Source organism: Aspergillus versicolor (genome assembly GCF_001890125.1).
Source record: "Aspergillus versicolor CBS 583.65 unplaced genomic scaffold ASPVEscaffold_3, whole genome shotgun sequence".
Lineage (NCBI taxonomy): Eukaryota > Fungi > Ascomycota > Eurotiomycetes > Eurotiales > Aspergillaceae > Aspergillus > Aspergillus versicolor.
In genome coordinates this window covers 1,732,145-1,752,881 of record NW_024467526.1, presented here as the reverse complement: position 1 = coordinate 1,752,881, position 20,737 = coordinate 1,732,145, and the positions used below count along the sequence as shown (strand labels likewise).

The window sequence follows — 20,737 nt, the reverse complement described above, 5'->3', positions numbered from 1 at the left end:
AATGGCGCTGATTCCTCACAATGTCCACCCCCGAACGTAAAAGTGGCCAAACATCATGGGCGCGTCGCCAACAGCAACAGCAACACAACTCACCTTTCCGACGAGCACGGCGTGATTCCCTGCATCTGGACGCGTCCCATGGCCTTAGTCCTCCCCGCGATTCTCCTGCGCGACACCGCAGGAACTTTAATCGGACAGGAACACTGCGAGGGGCGTTTGAGTACACATCGCGCCTGCCGTTGTCGGAGATCGAAGAAGACATCTTTTTACCTCAGAACGTGCAACGAGGCTCACCCCGCAAACGACAACGCAGTGTTACCGCAATGTCTTCACGTTCCAACCCACCAGAGCTGGATGAAACGTATCGGCAGATCGACGAAGCCCTCAGCCTGACGGATAATGATCTATCCGACGATGAAAACGCCCTCTACATTAACAAAGACAATAGGTTTAGGAGATCGGCGGGCACACCGACTACAAAGAGGGAACAACGATTCTCTACTGCATCAGATGCAAGTTTTACAAGTCAGTCGCCGCATCGTGGGTTCACCGACTACGCGAGGGACGAGGAGCGATTGAAACGAGCCACGACGGGTCGGTCACCGGTGTTCAACAAGGCCACCATAGGGGTCGGATCTTCATCAGAGCATCTACAGCGGCGGGAGTTTGGAAGTCCAGGCGCTTCGGAGGAAGATTATGGCATTGAGCCACCAGTCAAAGCACCTTCAACCTGGGGGACTCGAGGAAAATATGGCAGTAACTGGATGAAAAGCCTCAAGCGAAATCATGATCGTGAGGCTGAGTTGACCGTAGATGAAAGCAAGGATACTCCTACCAGATTGTGGGATAAAACGCGGAATCACGAGGAACCCGAGGAGGCTTCTGCGAGATTGTGGCATAAAATCGACTCGAGGCGCGCTGAACGAGAGACTGCGGAACATCGACATCTGATGGAAGAACGCCCGGAAATCCCACGTTATGGTCATCGGTCACCTCAAGTACAAAGTTCGCCTGGACGCAGCGAAGATTCTCACCAAGGCGGCCAGAGAATCCCAAATACGCCTATTTCGATATTCCCAGGTTCAACGTTCACCAAACGCAGCCCGACAAAGCGAGATTCGCATGATCTACTTCGAAAACTTGCGCGAACCGGCAGTCCCAACCAGCAAACCACCGATTCAGTCCAGACCCCTCAGCAACCGGCGGTGTCAACGGAGAGGCGTGTTTATGACAAAACACCAGTTGTGACAGGGGCATGGATCGATACACCCATGAGCCAGCGAGCTCCCGAACCACAGCATACAAGTGTGATCAACGCGCTAGGGCCTAACCCTAGTAGTGTTTGGGGATCAACAAGGCCGGTTAAGACAGAGGATCATCAAGATGATATGGACAATATCAAACCGAACTTCGAGCCGATCAAAGAGAAAGAAGTGGTCAAGCAGAACCCAGGAACAGAACAGCCGAAAGAAAGTCCGATCAAAGCGCGCGGGGAAACGAAGACGACACAGGAAATCCTCAGGCGTAGAGCACAAGCTCCAGACGCAATTCAGAAGCCTATGAAACTACCTCTTCCTGAACACGCTAAGAGTGCCCTGGAAACCGTCTTGGATGACCACAAAAACAACAGGAACCCTTTGGATGCCGGTGACGATACACTCGAATCTCTTCAGGCAATTGTAGACCAGCAGCCAAGTGAAGACACTAAAACTCAGGAAGAGGACGATGCAGCATATGAAGAGCAAGTACTCGGAGAGTTTAAAAACTGGGCCTTTTCCGAGCAGTCGTCAAGTAACGATAAAGAGATTCCGAAAGAGGACGATGCGGCATATAAGCAGCTAGTGGCCCAGAATTTCCAGTCCAAGGCTCCTGCGGAACAGGAGGCAGGGGACAATACTAAGGAGGGGGTTGGTGCGGCACATGAGAAACGAGCGATCCGACCATTCAAGTCCAAGACCTTCAGCGACTCAAAGGATTCTTCCGACATGAAGGCCTCGGAAAGTCTTGGAAGAAAGCTACGGTCATTGAGCGAGAGCTTTTCTTATGTGAAATCGGGATTCAACAAGTTGGAGAACCAAATAACTCACCACAACGATTCCTATACCGCTTCCCTCAGCAAGCCCGCAGTCAAGGCAGCCGGGTCGAAGCCGGCCCAAACACGGCAAGGCTGTGAGTGCAAAACGAACGGCGATACGCGGGGTGTCATCTCACTACCACGTTTATGGGATCGGGGTAGCGCTTGGTGGAGGGTCCGTCCAACTCGCCTCGGATGGTGTATTCTCATCGCGCTTGGTTGGTACTTTTCGGAATCTACCATGTGTGATTATTACTGTCACCCAATTGTCGAGTCCACATGCGAAGGCAACTGCCTACTTCCGGATGCTCCTCGTTTTCCATATGTGATCCCGACCATGACATGGCGCTGGTTGCACCTGTCGGATATCCTAATTCCTTTATGGGCAATAATTATCGCGTTCTTTAGACTCTTCACACAGCTACTCGGACTGTCGGATGGGTACGTGGATGACGAACCCCTGGCACTCAACCTGACCGGTAAGATCCGTGTCGAGGGCAACATGATGGACAGCTTCGCACCAGCTGCAACTCCGTCCAGCAAGAATTTCATTCCGTCAGTGGCTCATTGGGCATGGGGACAGACAACGCAGAATCCGGGTCCCACGATCGACCTACCCACCGCTATGAGCTCTGATAGTAATACGTTTAATTGGGACGACGTCTCGATGGATGAGGATGAATTCCTCTGAACAAACAGATACCCAAACCTTGTCTTTATATGTCTTAACTGCTTTAACTTTACTTTTGAAACAAATTAGCATAGTGGCGTTGGAACGGCTCGCTGCATGTGGGCATGGATGGTAAATAGCGGGCGGCGTTTAGGTAGTTATATATCCATATTCTTACGCTGCACAATGGACACACGTCTCACGACTTGAAGTATAAGTATAAAGTTAAAGTTCAAATTTAAGCACGTATTATCCACGGATGTGTTCACTGTATGGGGTACAACGGCCGCGTGGGACAGACAGAGGCTAATATTGAAGCTTATCTCACGCTAATTTTAGCTAATCAGAGCTTGGGTCTAATAATAGCGACAAACTTAGGACCACGTATAAAAACCGATATAAAATCATAGCAGCTTGATATATATCTCTAAGCCCTAGGCCGGGGCGATATTTTTAACTCGCGCTAGTCCATTATATTAATAAAGCAAACCCCTTCACTCAATTTACGTATCTACATATATACTAAGTACACTAAGTACTGTAACTATTTGTATGAGGAAAGAAGCTTACAACCTCGCCCGATCCTTATTAGCACTCCACTCCGAAATAAGAACCTTCTCCCCCTGAACCCTCCACTCCCTCGCCTTCCGCAACAACGCCTCAACCTCACCATCCGACAACGGACTAACCTCCTCCAGCGGAATCTCCCTACTCGATTTATCCGTAAAGCCAATGAACTTCAATTTCCCATTCGCGCGCTCACCAGCCCTCCCCGCAACAGCATCACGACAGAACGCACCCAGCGAGTCGTAGAAGGATTTACCCGCCGCGGAGCCGGGCATCATTAGTCCGAAACAGTGCGGCATGCCTTCGGTCTGTTCGGCGATGACGGGGACGCCGGCTTGGTGCATGCGTCGGGCGAGGATGAGGCTTTCGTCGGTGAGGCCTTCTTCGCCGACGGAGATGAAGATGGGCGGGCTGGATTTCCAGAGGTGGGAGGGGGCTGCGAGCGGGGAGACGAGGGGGTGGATGACTGTGGGGGCGTTGACGAAGTAGTCGACGCGGGGTGGGGAGGCGGGCCAGATGTTGTCTGCTGGGACTGGGGGTGGCGCGAATGGTTCTGGGGTTGGGGAGGCCGGGTTTGGTGGTGGGAGGTAGTCGTATGCGGCGTTTTTGACGACGGAGGGCATGGATCGTGAGATGTCGCACCAGGGTGAGGAGAGGGCGACGCCAGCGGGTGCGGTGATGGGGATGTCTTGGTTGTGGAAGCGGATGGTGGTGGAGGTGCGCTGGAGGGTGAGGAGGGTTTGGAGGAGGACGGTGCTGAGGTTTGCGCCGGCTGAGTCTCCGGCGATGATGATCTTGTTGGGAGGGACGGGGGCGTGGAAGGATCCTGGGGGAGGAGAGACGAGGTAGAGGTATGCGACGAGGGCGTCGACAAGGGCAGCGGGGAATGGGTTCTGGGGGGCGAGACGATAGCGGACTGAGAGGACTGGGGAGTTTGTCCGCTTGGATAGCTGGGATGTTGCTGGACGGTGGGTGCACGGGTCCATGAGACTGCAGCATGTTAGAGGTGTATAGAAAGAGAAAGGGAGTATAACTTACTAGTATGCACCTCCATGGAGGTACAGAACAACCATATCCACAGTATTCTCCTTCTTCAATGCCTCATACTTCTGCTCCTCCGACATCTCCGGCTCAGGTGCATTCTTATCCACGCCTTTGCGATACCCTGTCCACTCAGCCTCGACCGGTCCAACCCCGGGAATATCATATGTCTCGCCTCCTTCTTTGAGCTCTTCAATCGCCTTGATGACGGCGTCCTGAACATCCAACTCCGGCTGCGGGATCCTCACTTTTGACACCCATAATGGGCCCTTTATCCCCGGATCGCGCATGCTTCCTTTCTGCTGCTTGCCAACGGGGACGCCGCGGCCGGTGATGAAGGAGCGGATAATAGCGACAGTCAATTCGGTTCGGAAGTCCTGCTTCCCTGAGCCAGGCGACTGACCGATGCCATGGAGGAGAACGGTCCGCAGGATGAGGGGGACCCTCAGTAAAAGCGCCTTGAGTAGAGCGATGGGACTGCCGAGGGCGCTCATGGTGGCGGTACCACTTCCGGACGCAGAATATAGATGAAAGAGTATAGAAAAGGAGAGACGACCAGCGAAGGAATTAACCTTCAAGTGGGTGAGATGAGATTAAAAAAAGCGAGTGCGGAGAAGAATTGCGACGGAGCCGAGGCTGGTTCCGCTGTGGTTCCTGGCCTGGTGGCGATCTTGTGAAGAACGTGTCTCCACAATATAGATGGCATCAAGAGGTATATGCCCCATCCGAGATCTCGAAATATGCGAAGTCGCTAGAATTTCCAGAAAGACTGCAGGGCTGCTACAACAACCCCCTAAGAGGCTGCGGGGTGACATGTCGCATTCCTCAGTAAAGAGTGCCAGTACACCGGCTCTGTCTGGGCGTTCGTTGCAGCTTTCCTCCGGGTTGGAACAGTCTAGCCAGGAGCTCCATTTCACGTCAGCCTGCCATACTAGACGCCGACCGTGATTGGAGACTCATTGCACCGCCTCAAAACAAAACTTCCGACGTCAACCGGCCGTGGCGATGACATCTTTCGATCTTTTCACTGCCATGAGATTGGCTTGGCTGTCAGGGCAAGCTCGGATAGACCTGTTCCGATCGACGACAACATTCCCAAAACGGCAATTCTGTTCTGTCTCTCCTCTGTAGTGCTCAGGCTCTCTACAGCTTGTCATAAATAAAAGGCGCCAAGGAGCCCAGCATTATCAAGTATCTAGTTCTTGCTTTCTTTACTGTCAGAATATTTGTTTATAAAAACACTTTACTACCCAATGCCTCTCTCCACAGAAGCAACGGTGGGCATCGTTGCTCTCCTAGTAGCATCTATACCAATCGCATTCACGGGTTTTGAGTACTGGCAGAGAACAAGACATAGTCAGGGAAATGGTACTCTGATTGTCTATTGAAATATGCAGAATTCCGACAATAACCCCTTTTGATAGACCCCTCGCAAGACTGCATCTTGCCTCGTTTCCACACGCCGCCCCTTCTCCCCCAGAGAGACCACAATGCCCCCATCCCGATGCAGCTACTCCGCTTGATCAACACGCACCAGTATAACGATCCAGGTGTGCCAAGGGCTGATAGCATCCACCTCACCACGAGGACCACTGTTTCCGAGACAAATATTATTCGTCGACTGTCGTACGCTTGAGCTTGGGAAATACTGTACGACTTCATCACCGGCCTGGGGCTGACTGACATGCTGACGTCTTCAGCCACTGCGGCGCAGCCCAGCTCCTTCCCGTTCAGGAACCACTCCTTCCCATTTCGGAATCACTGCTTCTCTCGTCCAGCGTACTACACCAGCAGGTAGATCTCTCTGGATAGATACATCTATCCAGCCTTCCTCCCAACAACCCTCCCAAACGCAAGCCCTACAACCTCACCGGCCTCAAAATACAGCCCTAACTCCCGAATCGCCTCGTACGTCTTCTCCCTCGCCTCATCCGCATCCTTCGCTCTCCTCGTCGCCAACATAACTGGCGGTATAACAGCCGAGAAAGCTTGCAGCTGCCACTTGCATGCCCTGGCCTTCAGATCTTCCCCGCGATTGTCTAGTCGGAACGACGTGTTGACGGTATCCAGTAATGCAGATTTCTTATATGCATCTACTACTGTACTTGGTGCAGATATACTGAGTTTGTTCAGCTCGAAGAATTTCAGCCATGTAGATACGACGGTCGTGGCCCGGGTGTCTTGCGTGTCTTTCGAGTTGGGAACGGCGATGCAGTCTAGGTCTACCCATTGCAAATATCCACCAGGTTCTATACGTATTGTTAGTATAAGGTATCTCTATAGCGGTTTAAGCTTACTTAGAATAGCAACTAGATTCTCTACTGCAGTCGCATACTCCTTCTCCGCGAGCCCAGCGACCAGCATCCTGACATTCACCAAGTCGTAGCGATTGTGGTGGTCGGGCGGAAACGGTTTCAGGACGTCCTGGACTGAGAGTTCAAATCCCGCGGGTGTAGAATGGGGAAACTGGGCGTCGGAGATGTCGAAACCGTGGAAAGTGCGAGGTGGAGAGTTGGGGATTTTGGCGTTTAGATGGGTTTGGGTGTCGAATAGCCATATTCTGAATGCTGTTAGTATATGGACGCTCTTGGTATCGTTAGGATAGACGCACCCGGTTCCTGTCCCGACGTCGGCAACGGTGGTGATATTCTCTAGTGGTATGGAGCTGTCGATTAGCCCTTCAGTGACGTGGACGAGAAAATTATGTTGCTCGTTAAGCCTGCTCAGAGCCAGTGGGTTAGTATACACTTGAGGAGAAAGAGAAGTAGAACACACCGACTCGACTCCGCCACGTCCCTAGCAAGGGGATAAACCTCCTGTGTATCACACATAGTTAATCAGTTCAGTTGAATCGAAGTCATTTTCATAATCCAATTCCAGGAGGACATGGTTTACATATTTACGGTTCAGGCCCCCGGGGCTAGGGAAAGCCAATGACTGAGAATCCTACAAGTCAAGCCGTCGACAAATAGGTCCTCTGAAAAGAAGGAAAAGCGTTTCTTAGTGCGGACTAAGGAGTCATGTAGACGGCCTAAAAACGGCCGGCCTGAGTTGACGGCTGAAGAGGATCCACTACCTACACGGCTTGCGAGTACGTAGCTGAGTCGTAAGGTAACTAAGCCGGTCTCAGGTGATAAGCATTTCACTTTAACTAATATTTCTAATATAACCTGGTTCAAGAAGAACTACCCCCGCACATACCCCCCAAATCTCCTCACAGAAACCTTATCCTCATACAACCGATCAATCTCCTCCGTCGTCAAGCCCGTCGTATCGGGAACAAGCAAGTAAGCCCCGAGCACCAGCAGTACCGTAATCCCAGCAAACGGGAACGCGGTGCGCGCGCCCAGGTTCCCCGAGTCCACGTTGTACATGTACGGCACTGTAAAGGTCATCACCCAGGTCGAGAGCGTCTGCGCGAACACGCCGATGGACAGCGACTTGATGCGGAGTCGGTAGCTGGAGATTTCGGCCGCGATGGGCCAGCCGACGGCTTGCATTAGGCTGGTTTGGAATGAGATGAGGATGTTCCTGGTCGTGGATTAGTAGTGCTAAGACTGTGTTAATGGGTGAGGTAAGACGGACATTAAGACTGCTACGGCCCAGGCTGGGTCCATGCCCGGAGCGTAGTAGAGACAGCCAATAACGAGGAGGAAGACGAGGTTTATCAGACACCCAGCGAGGAGCATAGTCCGTCTACTTAGGAACTTGCCTACGACACCGGTCAAAATGATAATGATAATAGCCAGCGCAAAGCCTCCGATGGAGATATCGAATACGTGCACAGCGGGCAGTCCAAGCGTAAGGAGAAAGTAAATTGACTGCGAGAGAAAGGCAGCACCACCGAGGTTCGCGGTGCTGTAGAGGAACATCACGGTGAGGGTTCGCTTGAGGTTGGTCCCTTTGAAGCAGTCCAGGTACGAGCCTGCAGAGACTCTCTGCTGTTCCTGTTCTTCGGAGATTGTCTTGACTAGGTATGCAAGTCGGTCATCGATGCTGAATCTGGAGCCGTAGAGCTTCTCCATAACTTTCTTTGCTTCGTCTGTGCGGCCGGCATTTATGAGAAAGATCGGAGACCTAAACAGAGCAAATCAACATCTCTACAGTTCGTTCATGCAAGGTATCTTACTCAGGGGCCAGAAAGCAGGCAATCGCAAAGATACCCCCAACAGCCCACTGTATAGCGAAAACATTTCGGAAGGCCTGTTCATCCATGTTAGGGACGAAGATCCTCACAACCCCAAGTGCCAGCCCCTGCATGAAGACAATAAAGAGCACGAGAACCGTTTGAATAGGACTGCGAAGTTTCAGAGGTGCAACCTGGACACTGAATTTAGAGACCCAATTCAATCCAGAACGGCCTGTACTCACCTCCGACGCATATGTCGTTCCAATAGCCATCCCGGCTCCGAGAGCCAATCCGCAGACCATCTTCCCTGCCAGTAAGGCCCCTCTGCTCTTCGCGTAATAGATAACAGCAGTCCCGGCAAGCGATATAATCCCAGCAATAACCCCAGGCCACTTTCGACCAAATCTATCAGATACCATTCCCACAGAGATAGCCCCGAGTGCCTGCAGTAAGGATGTCATCGACGTCCACAGCGAGGTCCATACAGAGGGGAGATATAGCCCAGATGGCCCGGTATTGCCAAAGTACAAAAGGAACGAAGGCATCGCAATAGTAGAGCCGTTGCATATCTGATCATAACCGAACATCATGCCGGCCGTGAATGCCACGATACCTATTTGAGTGTTAAAATGGGCCCCAGGAAACATCTTGGAGTGACCATACAGGCTAGCACTGCACGGGGATGTAGTTTTATTGTAGCCCAGAGACTCAGCTGGCGCTCCTCTTCTTGGATGAGACGGCCTCGCTCGGCAGCGTCGTCGGTGCTGTTCAGGGCCTTTTCGATGTGAGCGGTTATGGCATCGTGATCTTTGTCTGCCATAATGCCTGAGACCAAGTCCTTGGATCTTGATTGTTGGGCAGCTGCTCGCATAAAGGAGTTAATGCTTGATTCTGTAAAGTTCTGCGGGGTGATGAGGAGCTCTTAAAGAAAGGCTTCCCCACGGGGATGCCTATGCGGAGATCCCATGACTAGTTTGAGATATATCAAGTAGGAACCTATGAAATCATGCAACCCATTCGTTCAAGAAGAGTATTTGAACCGTCCGGGTTTAGAGTCGATGGAGGTCAGCCTGGGATATCCGGAGGTCGGATAACCCGTTACGGGCTTATCAAGCTCGAATGAACTTTCACGAGAATAAGGCTCTGGTGAAATAAATCCCGGGCTTCCCATTTGTTTGGAATGTTGTCGCCAAGTTCTGTTCTATTTCCTGGCGGCTCGGACAACCCGACCATTTGGGTACACCGGCTACTTACGACTAAATTGGCGCTAGAGTGTAGATGTCCAGTTTGATGTTTATTGTACGGTGTATATATTATCCAGTCAATGCCGAATATTGGTTGAAATGAGAACTAGATGAAATACTTCTGGTCATATCGCACGCGAAGATCAAGGACCCGCCTCAACCTCCACGAGCTTGGTCAACTTCACTTTTTTTTGGTTGGCCATCCTTCTCGGCGCTACCCTCTTCAGACGAAGAGCCATTTCGTTGCTTAAGTACGTTATGATAGACAGGCTGCTCTTCCTCCTTCAACCCATACCCCGACGGATCCCTCCGAATCAGGAAATGCTGCACCTTCGCATCAGAGCCCGCCATCTGATTAACCGTGTTGGTGCGGCGCTCATTCAAAAACCGCGTCGACTGTTCGTTGAGATCCCGTAGTCGATCCTCATACCCGGTGCTGACCTGAGTGATCCACGAGGCCTGCACGGCAGCTCCCATGAAGAAGAGAAGGACAACAAATGTAACGAAGGTCGAATGGTCCACAACAGTCTCCTGCTTCTGTCCGTTTCGGTTATACCACCGCTCCCAGTCCTCCCAGGTTGCGTTGGAGAAGATCGGGTCAGAGTCGGGGGATCCAGTCGGGGTGCGCCGGTGCGTGGCTACAGGGTTAAAGCTCCAACCCATCCCCGTCCGATCATAGGCTGCGCGTCTACCCGGGTCTGAGAGGATTTCATGGGCTGTAACGACGATGCGGTACCGTTGTAGCCTCACTTCGGGAGAGATGTCCTTGCATAATGGGTGGCCGTTGCAGGGGCGATCAGGGTGGTAGACCTTGGCTAGTTCGTAGAAACGATGTTTCGAGTACGGTGCGGCCCGGGATATGCCGAATATATCATATGGAGTAAATGAGGGCGTCGACGGCCATGAGAGGTCTCTTTCTGAGAACTCGCCATGGGCTGTGGCATAGAGCCGCTGGGTGTGGTGCGCATAAGACTGCGGTGACGGAGCTGGATAGGACTGGCCTAGCTGCAGCAACCCGTTATAGGTTATAATCTTGGACTTCTTGAGCATTCCGCATGATTCTAAGGGAGAAGTAGACTGAACTTCTCCGGTCGTGCCTTGGATGCATGGAGTGAGATAGTGGTGGGCTGTTTTCGCCGCAGCAGCTCCGACCATCCGGGGGCGGAGCTCATCACGTGCACCAGCAAAGCTCCGTCTTTTTATGTTCGTTATTGCTCCCGCTCGTAACACAACAACGCTCGCTGTACAAAATCATGCCTACTCCACGGGAAGACGACTACTCAGACCGCAGGCGGCGACGGTCACCCGATTCTCGAAGTCCCGATCGCGACCGTGACCGGCGGCGGCGTCGCGACGACGACGATTACGACAGCAGCTCACGAAGACACCATCGCAGCTCTGGAAAAGACAGTCCCAGACGGAGGTCATCGCGCAGTCCCTCCAGCCGGACAAGCCACCGAAAAGAATATGAACGCCGCCATCCTGAGCGCTCTGAGCGGGGAGAGGGCCTAGATGACGACCGACGAAGACGCAGACACCGTTCCCCCACAGAACGAGAACGCTCACATCGCAGACACGGTGATCGAGAGCACGGTCACAAAGAGAGATCCTCGCGGAGGCATCGGAGTTATTCAAGGTCACGGTCACCAGACAGGCGGTCTGGGACGCCGTCTTCGCGCGCCCCGGCTCGCTCAAAAGCACCGCTGCCCTCTCAACAAGACGCATACAAGAATGAAGCTTCGGGCGAGGGCGACGCCCCGCCCCCAGATAAGGAGAAGCCCAACTTCGGTAACACAGGGCGCCTAGCCGCCGAAAGCAACACGGTCAATGTCAACGGGGACGCAGTCGTGCTTAAATACCATGAACCGGTGGAAGCGCGAAAGCCACCGGCGAAGGAGTCCTGGCGGCTCTACGTCTTCAAGGGCAAGGACTTGCTGGAAATGGTGGAACTGAATGAGCGGAGTTGCTGGCTTATCGGTCGCGAACGACTGGTTGTGGACTTTCCGCTTGATCATCCGAGTTGTTCGAAACAGCATGCGGCGATCCAGTTCCGGCATGTCGAGAAGAGGAACGAGTTTGGTGATCGCATTGGCAAGGTCAAACCGTACGCGATTGATCTGGAGAGCGCCAATGGCTCAAAAGTTAACGGGGATGTGATCCCTGGTGGACGATACATCGAGCTGCGGGATAAGGATATGCTACAGTTTGGAAACAGTTCTCGCGAATACGTCCTTATGCTCACGCAGCCTGATTAATAGTCGGCGATCGCAATATGGTCACATATCAATGATTTGAATCAATATTGAAAATTACTACTACGGTACAATGACAAGCGTCAACGCCTTTTTCTCAAGGACGGACAGACAACAACGCTCAAATTCAATCTCTCAAGCGAGACTCAGCCTTTTTATGACTTGAATTCTTTTGCAGCCTCCTTAACCTTCCCCTTCGCCTCACCAGCGACCTCCTCAGCCTTACCCTTCCCTTTTCCAGCCAACTCCGCAGCCTCACCCTTCAACTCGCCAGCCTTCCTCTCCGCCTCGCCCTTGGCACTGCCCGATCCAACAGAATCCTTAACCTTCTTCGCGGCGGCCTCTACAACAAAAGCAATCAGTAATTGTCCACCTTAAAGCACAGCACAAGAACTGGAAAGGAGAAAAGAAAAAGGAAAACATACCACCAGTCTCGATACCCTTCACAGCAGCATCCGAAACCTTCCTATCGGCCTTCTTGAGGGTCTCTTTTGTGGCATCGACGGGACCGCTGTCGCGCGGGGTCGTCGACGAGACGAGTCTCTGCCCTGAAACTGCGAGAGATGGTGTGATTGTGTTTGTGGTAAGTCTGGCCGACGGGGCGGCAGTGCGGGCAGTCGTTGTGAGGCGGGCGATGAAAGACATTGTCGATCTGGTGTTTATATTGATGTTGCACAGGAATAGTTCGTTGAGTTTGAGCTTGAATGACATATAGCATAGAGTTCAGGAATTTTAGTTCTTGCCTCGTCTATATATAAGTTTCCCACTGTGATTCTATGCTGTGGTCATGGTTGTTGCTTGACCTTAGTTGATGTCATACATACGGAGCTCATGTCAGTGTGACGTCGGCGCAAACCAACTACAGACAAGGAAACTACCTCACCACACCAGGTTATGGGACCGGATTCTTAGATTTCCAATTCCGTAATTAAATGTCATTCATGTCAACAATTGAACAGTAGTGTTGGTATTCTAGAAATGCAAGAAATTCCGTCGACCTGAGAAAATGCACTTTGAACCCCGAAAAAATGGTATAGACTCAAACAATGGATGAAACCTTCCTAAAAACACCCGAAGATACAACGTACAACGCCTGTACTATGTCACCGTCAATAATGACCTTTGTATGAAGAATCCTCCATCCCAGCTACTGTATTAATCGCCATACAAATGCAATGCAATGCAAAATATGCCCTGCGCATGGTGTATGTCCGGGTATCCTGTCCGTTAAGTATGCAAAAACAAAATATGCATCGAATCCAACACCTCGAGTATGCAACGAACCTGACCTTCCATATGCTCCGTCCATATCTATCCTTTTTTTTCTTTTCGTTTTCCTTCGTTATTTTCTGTGTTTTGTTTTCTTTTTGTTCATTTCCCCTCTTCCAAGTCGCCAGCTGCAAGGTATTCCTTGCGTAATGTGATTGTTGATTGTCAATAGTCCAATCCAAGCCCAGGGTACTGGGTGGAAGGCGTGCTCCCGCTCCTCGCCCGCACTCGGTTATCGCCGCTCATCAGGTATCCCTGGGTGTATGCGGCCTCTGCTTGCTGTGGTGGCATCGTGAACAGCGGCCCAGAACGATTATCATGAATATAAGGGTGATGTTGCGAATGTGCCGCCTGCAACTGATACTGCCTCTGACGTGCAGCCTCAATGTCAACCCTGTGTGCCCCGAAGTGGAGAGCTGGAGGCTGCGAGGCGGGCACTGGTGTACCCCAGATTGCATCGGGCACTGCAGCGTGTGGGTTTGGTGGAGGCTTGAATTGTCGTTGCGCGACGGCGGCATATGAGTTATCACTCGGATTGGGATACTGTCGCTGTACAGTCGGCCTTATCTCCGAATCTGAGACCCAACTTCCAGCTCCTGACAGGATTTGATGCTCCGTATTCTGCACGACCTGGTACGACACCCCCGCTGTTGGTCCTGGGCCAGGGGCAGCGGCTGCGGCTAAGTTTGAAGGGAGTGGTGAGATGCGTGTCGGATACCGAAGGGTCGTCGGCTCGGTAGACCAGGAATGGTAGGATTGATGAGATTGACCTGAGGGATTGCGCGACATCATTTCAGGCGCATGGTCCGAGGGAGGAGATGCTCCAGGCATGATTGCAGAAGGGTGGGGGTTACTCATGTTTGCTGAGGACTTGTTGCTGAAGGCCGGAGTCGCAGCGCGTTGTACACGGCGTCGAGGGGCACTGACTTCAATGTTGCTCTCGTAAGGAATTCCGAGGATTGGCGTGCTTGCGGAGAGATCTGCCTGGACCACTTTCCTGCTACCAAACTGGATGCCGGAATATTGAGAGCTCAGGTCTACAGCATTCATTTGTTGCATGAGTCCGTGGTCCGGCTCGCTGTATGTTGACTGGGCCATCGGTTCGGCGGACATTGCCGAGAATGCTGGATTGCTCGACAGAGATTCATCCGAGGCCCTGCTCTGAAGCATCGAGAAAACCGGGCGTTGTCTTGCACCGGGCGAGGAAGAAGACCGCTGGTTCATTGTCGAGGGCAAGGGCTCACCAGCTAGCTTCGACGCAACGTATGCATAAGTAGGTGCATTCTCCTTCTTTCCCTGTGGTATAGTTTCTCCAAACCCATATCCCCTCGGCTGGATCGGGCTGTTTGCTTTATTGACAGCGTTTAGGGCTTCGGACGCTGTCCTATGGGGGCTGAGCTCACTCAGAGGGTCGCTACCACCTGATACGCTCCTCCACTGCGCAGGTGTCTTTTGAAGAACCGGATCCGCAGGTTTAGAATTTCCAATCCCACGAGGAAATTTCAGGCCCCTCTTGTGCTTTTGTAGCGACCTCGGCACCTTTGATTTCGCGGTTGGTTTAGTCTTGGAAGGATTATGGACAACGTGCCATCCCTCGTCGTCGGTGTGTGGGCGAGGACTAGCAGACTGCGATGGTTTTGGCCGCTCGGTTGAGTGGCTCATTTGCGACATGGCCGGAGACCTGGCCCTGGTGGACTCGTCATCGGTCATGTATCCATTCTTCAAGAGTGCCTCTTCTTTCAGGAAATCTTCTTTGATCTGGCTGCTCGAGTTTCTGAAAATATGAGGAATGATAGGGCCTAGGTTAACTTGTGGAGGCGACATCCGGGCCTCCTGGGGCGATTCCGATCTCACAGGTACGATTTCACTGAAATCCAGGGTCAATTGACGAGACGGCGCGTCATCAACTGTTGAATCTGGAAAAGACGACGAGCTGCTCGATCGGTCAAAGACAGAGCGATGCTTGCGAATAGATTCCTGTGAAGAACTTGGGGAAAGCCGGACAATCTCGCTACGGATAATCTTCAAGACTTCCTTCAACTGCTTCTGTGCGTCCCTGACTTTGCTATCGGCGGTTCGCTTGGGATAATTCTTCATTAGCTGCGATACATGAGTTTCGTATTCGCGATAGTCTTTGACCGAGCCGCAGTCATCAACACGGTCCATGCGGCTTTTGGCGCACTCAAACGATGTGCAAAGGACGTTGGTAGCAACAACCAGCCAGGAGTCGTAATATCCAGTGCTTTGTTCGGCGTCGTGTCCATTGTGGAATCCCGCAGCGGCTTTGATCTCTTTATCAATGATTTTGAGCTCGTCACGGCAGAAGCCTTGGACTACGCTGTGGATCTTGACGACATCAGAAACGCCGGAGTTTTGGAATGTAGCGAAAAATCCCTCCTGGCTGCTGCTCTCAGTCTGAGATTCCGACAAGTCGGGAATGACGGCCTTCAAGTCCACTGGATATTTCTCGGATAGTGGCGATGAAGGTGTTTGAAGTAATGGATACATGTCCGAAGTCCTCTCAATAAGCCCGTAACGGATCAAAATCCCCAGGGTCGTGTCAAGGTCTCCATGGTCACCTTGCCGGCTACTTGTAAAGACATCAATGTTCCAAGCGTGCAAGAACGACTTGCCCAGTGTTATCAATCCAACGGGGACATGGTGGCCGAGGAACGACAAAAGGTTAATGAGGTTGAGTGCCTCAAAATGTCCGCCGTGATATAGGTCATGCATGATGCTTAGAAATGGTTCGGCAAGCTTCTCGTCCGTGAGGTGCGAGTGGATATGGTACTTCTCAATTGGCTTTCCCGTTGCACTCAGTCGGTGGCTGATGGCATGGATAGCCAAGGGCAGACATTCGTAGTGGATTACCACTTCTGTTGCCTTGCGAGCTTGGTCCTTGGTGGGCCGTTTAATGCCGAGGTCCTTGAAGAGAAGCTTGCATGCATCTTCAACTTCCAGTGGATTCACTGAAAGGGGGTATGGTTCGTATAAACGTTGTTTCTTCCGTAGAGTCCTGTCAACTGAGGTATAAATGATGCCGCATCTCTCCTTGAACGGAAGGAACTGCTTGAAGTCATTGATGTCCTCATCGCGTCCAAAGCTCACTCCATCGAAAACGAGGAGCCATTCCTGCCGCGACTGCAGCCAGTGGCGGACTGCCTCAACATACCTACTAGACGACTTGGTGTCGGAGCTCTGAAACTCTTGGCCGTCGGTCAGGGTAGCTGCTTGAGCAATATCCCAGAAACACTTGAATGTGGACTGGCGACTCTTCGCATCGACCCAAAATATACCACCTGGGTAATCGTCGCGATGATTCCAAACGTATTGGCGCGCAAGATGCGATTTTCCCGACCCCGGAACCCCAGATATCAGCACTGCCATCAGATTTTCGGACCGTTTCTTTGCCTTGAAAAGCCTTGTGTGTAGGATTTCCAGTTCTCGCTCCATACCAAAAAACACTGCATTGCGGTGGAACCCGGGGGGTGCCACCCATACCGGCTCCTTGTGCAGCGAGTGAGAAAGTGCCAGCTCCATACTGTTTTCCATGGATGTTGGATAGGACTTCTTTTCCGGGGCCGGTAAATACGGGGGTTGTACAGGTGGATTAACTAAGAGGAAACCAAAGTCAGCACAAGAACTTTGTTAAGCATTGAAGCTAGGGTACATGTAAGATCGTGAAAGAATTATCACTTTCAAATGGAACAGGAAAGAACGATAACCAGCGGACAGCCACAGAGGAACAACTACACCGCATCAGAGGTACAGCTGAAACCTATATGTGCACGATGTGGAATCACAAAAGTCGAGGGAAATAACTGAACAAACATTGCGAACATAAATCAACGAGGGTGGTTAAAGGTAAATGCGGATTCAGAGTCCACAGGTTCCTCGATCTCATGCTCCCTCATAGTAATAGAACGTGGAGTACCAGGGGACTGGAGAGTCGTACCCGTATGAGCGTCACTAGGGCCTTGTCCCCCAAGAGACCTATCCCCACCTTGACGATCTGACCCTCCGGTAGGTGCAGGAATGTCACCGAATATTTCTCTTGCCTTCTGAGTCTTGATGATCATTCGAGTTTTGTCCTCTTCACGCCACCTTTCCTGGATTGTAGCAGGTGCCTCACGGGCGTATCGTAAAATAGACACTGCAACGGTCTCGTAGCCAGGAGAGGCATCGTCATCAAACTTGCACATATGACTGTGGTCGGCTTCGATTCCCATCCTCTCGGCGCCGTCCGCATAAGGTGCTGCCGAGCTCTCATCTACAATCAGCTCTTTGGTCCCCTTGACATCAGTAGGAAGAGTCTCGTGGAAGAAATAGATGCGGAAGCGGGGCATCATGTCAGTAAAGAGACTGTTAATGTTTTGCAGAGTCTCGTTATTAGTCTTGAGAGCCTTGACGAGGTGAGGCGAAGAATCCATGAACTTCCTAGGAAGCACTGCAGAGCAGATATTCTGCAGAAGCAGGCCCCATTTTGCAACTTCGGACCCGTTGTGCGGAGTTCCTAGGAACAAAATGCCATAGGTCGACACATAGATCGAGCGGAGGTACTCGACCTTTTCGTTGGAAAGACTTCGAGAGTAAATTAGGGCGCGCTTCACGACCAAACCACCCAACGAGTGGCAAACGAAGATGATTGGCCGTTCAGAGCAGTTTTTCATCTGAGCAGGGTACTTGTCAGCGGTCTATCTAGAGAAAGAAGCGCCACATATTGGACAAGGCTGGGGCGACAAGGAAGCCACCAAAGCAAAACAACGGAAACAGCACAGTCACACAACAGGGTGATTATACGAAGGGCAAAATGCGTTCAGCTAAAACACGAACAAATGAAACACATGGAATCATCGCTGGAACGGAACAAATGATGGGGAGTCGATAACGGATCGAGGAAGTTACTCGAAGCTGTAAAATGGGGACGATTGGAGAGGACACAAAGCCCCAGCAAAAGCAATGATAAAAACACGAACACAGAGTACAACAGACACGAAGTGAAGACACGTACCTCTCTATTCGCGGCAAGGCTTGCCGCAAGAGTTTCAGAGTGGTTTAGGATACGATCCTTGGACGCACCGTCCGTAAACGAGGTGACATTCGCGTTATACCCGTAGGACAGAATCCTGACGGGGGTCTGGCTAACAACATCAGGCAGCAGATCGGCCGGCCAGAAAGTGTCTGTTTTGGACGAGGTCCAGGTGCGATGGGGATGGCCGTTGAGTCCGTGGACGAAGACGATATCGACGGCAGGGTTTGGCGCCTGGTAGACGACATTCAGGCCGTACTGCCTAATGCGCGCTGCGAGGTCCATCGCAGGAAAACTGAGATAGGCAGTGGCCTGGAAAGGTTGTGGTTTACTCGAGCCCGGGCATAGATGGCTGGAAAGCGGAAAAGTGGTATAGGGGGTTGCAGGAAAAAGGAGGTCGGAGCTTGGAGAGGTTCCTGGGATGGGGAGCCAGTTATATGGGGAGATGGAGGATGGAGAGAGAGATGCAGAGATGCAGAGATGCAGAGATGCAGCTCCCCGCGGATCGGCAGGCTGTGGAATTAGTCGTCGTTGATCACCTCGTGTCGTGAGGCGAATGACAGTCTGTGCTGTGCGGCTCTCCTGGAGGACGCAACTATTGCCACAAGCGTGCAGTGAAATCTGGCGACAGCGTGAAGGTGCAGCATGACCTTCAAGGTCACCAGTCAGGCGCGGCCGGCCCCTTTGGTGATCTCACCAGGCTCCATGGTTTGTCTGCAGCCCCGTGGATGACTCGTGGGGCCCTGACTCACAGGGCGCAGTGCGAGGAAGTTGTAACTCGCTGTTATTTCGGTTTAAGCCTTGCGGGCTGTGGCACCCGCCCGATCGCAGCAACAATGGGGAATAATGACATGCAGCAGTCTGCAGGCAGCGGGAATGTCGACGCTGTGCCACGCAACCAGTTACCTCAGACGGCCCAGTGATGCTGACCGCGCCCCGATCTATACAAAGCAGCAGCTCGCAGCAAATCACCGATCGCATTTCCGGAATCTCCTGCAGCAAACCAAGGATCCAGCGCCCGCGCCTGGATCGGACCGGGCAATCCACCAGGATCCAGTGTCTGCCTCTCCAGGCACCAATCATCCCCTGCCAGGACGCAGGGCCACCAGTGCTCTTCTCAGAGTATACTTCGAGGTCTGTCGATCGCCCGTTCTCTCGCCTGCGATATGGAAACCTCTTGGAGCACGCTCTTCCGCTGACCGCTCAGCCTTTTACTTAACGTTTGTCTCTGCGCCCAGCTATTAGCATCCATGCTACCCACACAACCCATCATGGCCAAGTCACCCAATCCCTGGGAAATTCCAATAAAAACATACCTTGCTCAACGACCAAACATCTTCGGCGTTGTCAGCTCAGCGATCATCATCCACGACAACCAGGTTTTGCTAGTCCAGCGCGCTGCCGACGACGACGAGCCCAATCTCTGGGAAACTCCCGGTGGCACCGCCGACGCCGACGAAACAGGCGTCCAATGTGCCGTCCGCGAACTCCGCGAGGAGGTCGGCCTTGTCGCATCTCGTGTCGGTGACATGATCGGGGAATACGAGTGGATTGAAGATGGTACCAAACTTTGGAGGATCTTCGTATTTCTCATCGACGTCGATGGCATTACCAGGAGCACGGAGATCAAGCTGGACCCAAAGGAGCACCAGGCTTACTTGTGGGCAACGGAGACGGAAGTGCGGCAGGGGATCTGTGGTGGTATAAGACTGAACTGGATATCGGAAAGCCAGCATAAAGCGATACTGACAGCATTTGATATCTACAAGTTGCGGAGCAGCTGATGCCCGGGCTTATGAAGTATACAGCCAGCTAGAAAAGTCGTTATCTGTCGCCATACCAACCTAACTTATTGCCTACTCAGGACCTCTCCATAGCAGACAGACGATTCACAGCATTGAAACCATTATGCCCGGACTTCCCGTGAAACCACCCGGTCGAATCTGCCAATCTCATCTCATCACAATAAGTGCACGTGACCTAGGGCTATCGTGCAGCTTGCATATAGCATGCCAGGTTATGGTTCACGGATCATTGAATAATAGTGCTTCAAGATAATACCAACGACTACGCCCATCATCCTCCAAAGTTTGGTACCATCTTCAATCCACTCGTATTCCCATGGGTCCCGAGAGCCTGTGGTTTCGTCCGCTGCATCGGAAATAGAGGATATTCAGGCGACTCGTAGAGAACTTTGCCGGATCTAATGTCGTACGCAGATATCGTATATTCATCTTGCATCTCCTTCTTACAATAAATTGAACTTTTTCCAAGGAGAATCGGAATGGGTCGCCTGGATGTGCGGGGGCCATCGAAGTGTTCGCTCCAGAGAATTTTTTTCTCGATCGTCGAGTATACAACGTGCCAAACGCACATTTAGCCGTACCATCACAAAGGTCGAAATGAAGGGCTCTTTCCTCACCTATCAGTCACGCCTGTCCCCCGTACCTGGAGATGTACAA

At 52.0% G+C, this 20,737-nt stretch overlaps 9 protein-coding genes across 9 annotated transcripts; 3 read left to right on the top strand and 6 right to left on the bottom strand.

The window, feature by feature from the left end:
* Positions 1-20: 20 nt before the first annotated feature.
* ASPVEDRAFT_127432 (uncharacterized protein) lies at positions 21-2,765 on the top strand (the record flags this gene model as incomplete). Its single annotated transcript, XM_040806456.1, has 3 exons — positions 21-809; positions 867-1,756; positions 1,964-2,765. 3 exons carry the CDS (start codon positions 21-23, stop codon positions 2,763-2,765), a joined length of 2,481 nt encoding a protein of 826 aa, XP_040665978.1.
* A 417-nt stretch (positions 2,766-3,182) lies between these two features.
* Positions 3,183-5,170, bottom strand: ASPVEDRAFT_39645 (alpha/beta hydrolase). The gene is made up of 2 exons (XM_040811971.1): positions 4,350-5,170; positions 3,183-4,301 (listed from the first exon to the last, which is right to left on the bottom strand). The coding sequence occupies exons 1-2, from the start codon at positions 4,844-4,846 to the stop codon at positions 3,311-3,313; spliced, it is 1,488 nt and encodes a 495-aa protein (XP_040665977.1). The 5' UTR covers positions 4,847-5,170; the 3' UTR covers positions 3,183-3,310.
* A 1,000-nt stretch (positions 5,171-6,170) lies between these two features.
* Positions 6,171-7,183, bottom strand: ASPVEDRAFT_188988 (uncharacterized protein; the record flags this gene model as incomplete). Its single annotated transcript, XM_040809039.1, has 3 exons — positions 6,171-6,601; positions 6,650-6,912; positions 7,128-7,183. 3 exons carry the CDS (start codon positions 7,181-7,183, stop codon positions 6,171-6,173), a joined length of 750 nt encoding a protein of 249 aa, XP_040665976.1.
* Positions 7,184-7,537: 354 nt separating this feature from the next.
* fmqE (MFS-type transporter fmqE) lies at positions 7,538-9,301 on the bottom strand (the record flags this gene model as incomplete). Its single annotated transcript, XM_040814474.1, has 5 exons — positions 7,538-7,883; positions 7,938-8,429; positions 8,482-8,672; positions 8,724-9,094; positions 9,145-9,301. 5 exons carry the CDS (start codon positions 9,299-9,301, stop codon positions 7,538-7,540), a joined length of 1,557 nt encoding a protein of 518 aa, XP_040665975.1.
* Positions 9,302-9,881: 580 nt separating this feature from the next.
* On the bottom strand, positions 9,882-10,775 carry ASPVEDRAFT_51448 (J domain-containing protein; the record flags this gene model as incomplete). Its single annotated transcript, XM_040814473.1, has 1 exon — positions 9,882-10,775. One exon carries the CDS (start codon positions 10,773-10,775, stop codon positions 9,882-9,884), a length of 894 nt encoding a protein of 297 aa, XP_040665974.1.
* Positions 10,776-11,237: 462 nt separating this feature from the next.
* ASPVEDRAFT_26961 (putative FHA domain protein SNIP1) lies at positions 11,238-11,980 on the top strand (the record flags this gene model as incomplete). The annotated part of the gene is made up of 2 exons (XM_040809966.1): positions 11,238-11,382; positions 11,445-11,980. 2 exons carry the CDS (start codon positions 11,238-11,240, stop codon positions 11,978-11,980), a joined length of 681 nt encoding a protein of 226 aa, XP_040665973.1.
* Positions 11,981-12,132: 152 nt separating this feature from the next.
* ASPVEDRAFT_81788 (uncharacterized protein) lies at positions 12,133-12,622 on the bottom strand (the record flags this gene model as incomplete). Its single annotated transcript, XM_040817089.1, has 2 exons — positions 12,133-12,320; positions 12,403-12,622. 2 exons carry the CDS (start codon positions 12,620-12,622, stop codon positions 12,133-12,135), a joined length of 408 nt encoding a protein of 135 aa, XP_040665972.1.
* Positions 12,623-13,411: 789 nt separating this feature from the next.
* Positions 13,412-18,560, bottom strand: ASPVEDRAFT_51446 (LipA and NB-ARC domain protein; the record flags this gene model as incomplete). The annotated part of the gene is made up of 3 exons (XM_040814472.1): positions 13,412-16,860; positions 17,202-17,916; positions 18,258-18,560. The coding sequence occupies 3 exons, from the start codon at positions 18,558-18,560 to the stop codon at positions 13,412-13,414; spliced, it is 4,467 nt and encodes a 1,488-aa protein (XP_040665971.1).
* A 1,013-nt stretch (positions 18,561-19,573) lies between these two features.
* On the top strand, positions 19,574-20,032 carry ASPVEDRAFT_104984 (NUDIX hydrolase; the record flags this gene model as incomplete). The annotated part of the gene is made up of 1 exon (XM_040805591.1): positions 19,574-20,032. A coding segment is annotated over one exon (459 nt), but the record flags the coding sequence as incomplete, so codon positions are not given.
* Between the last annotated feature and the right edge of the window lie 705 nt (positions 20,033-20,737).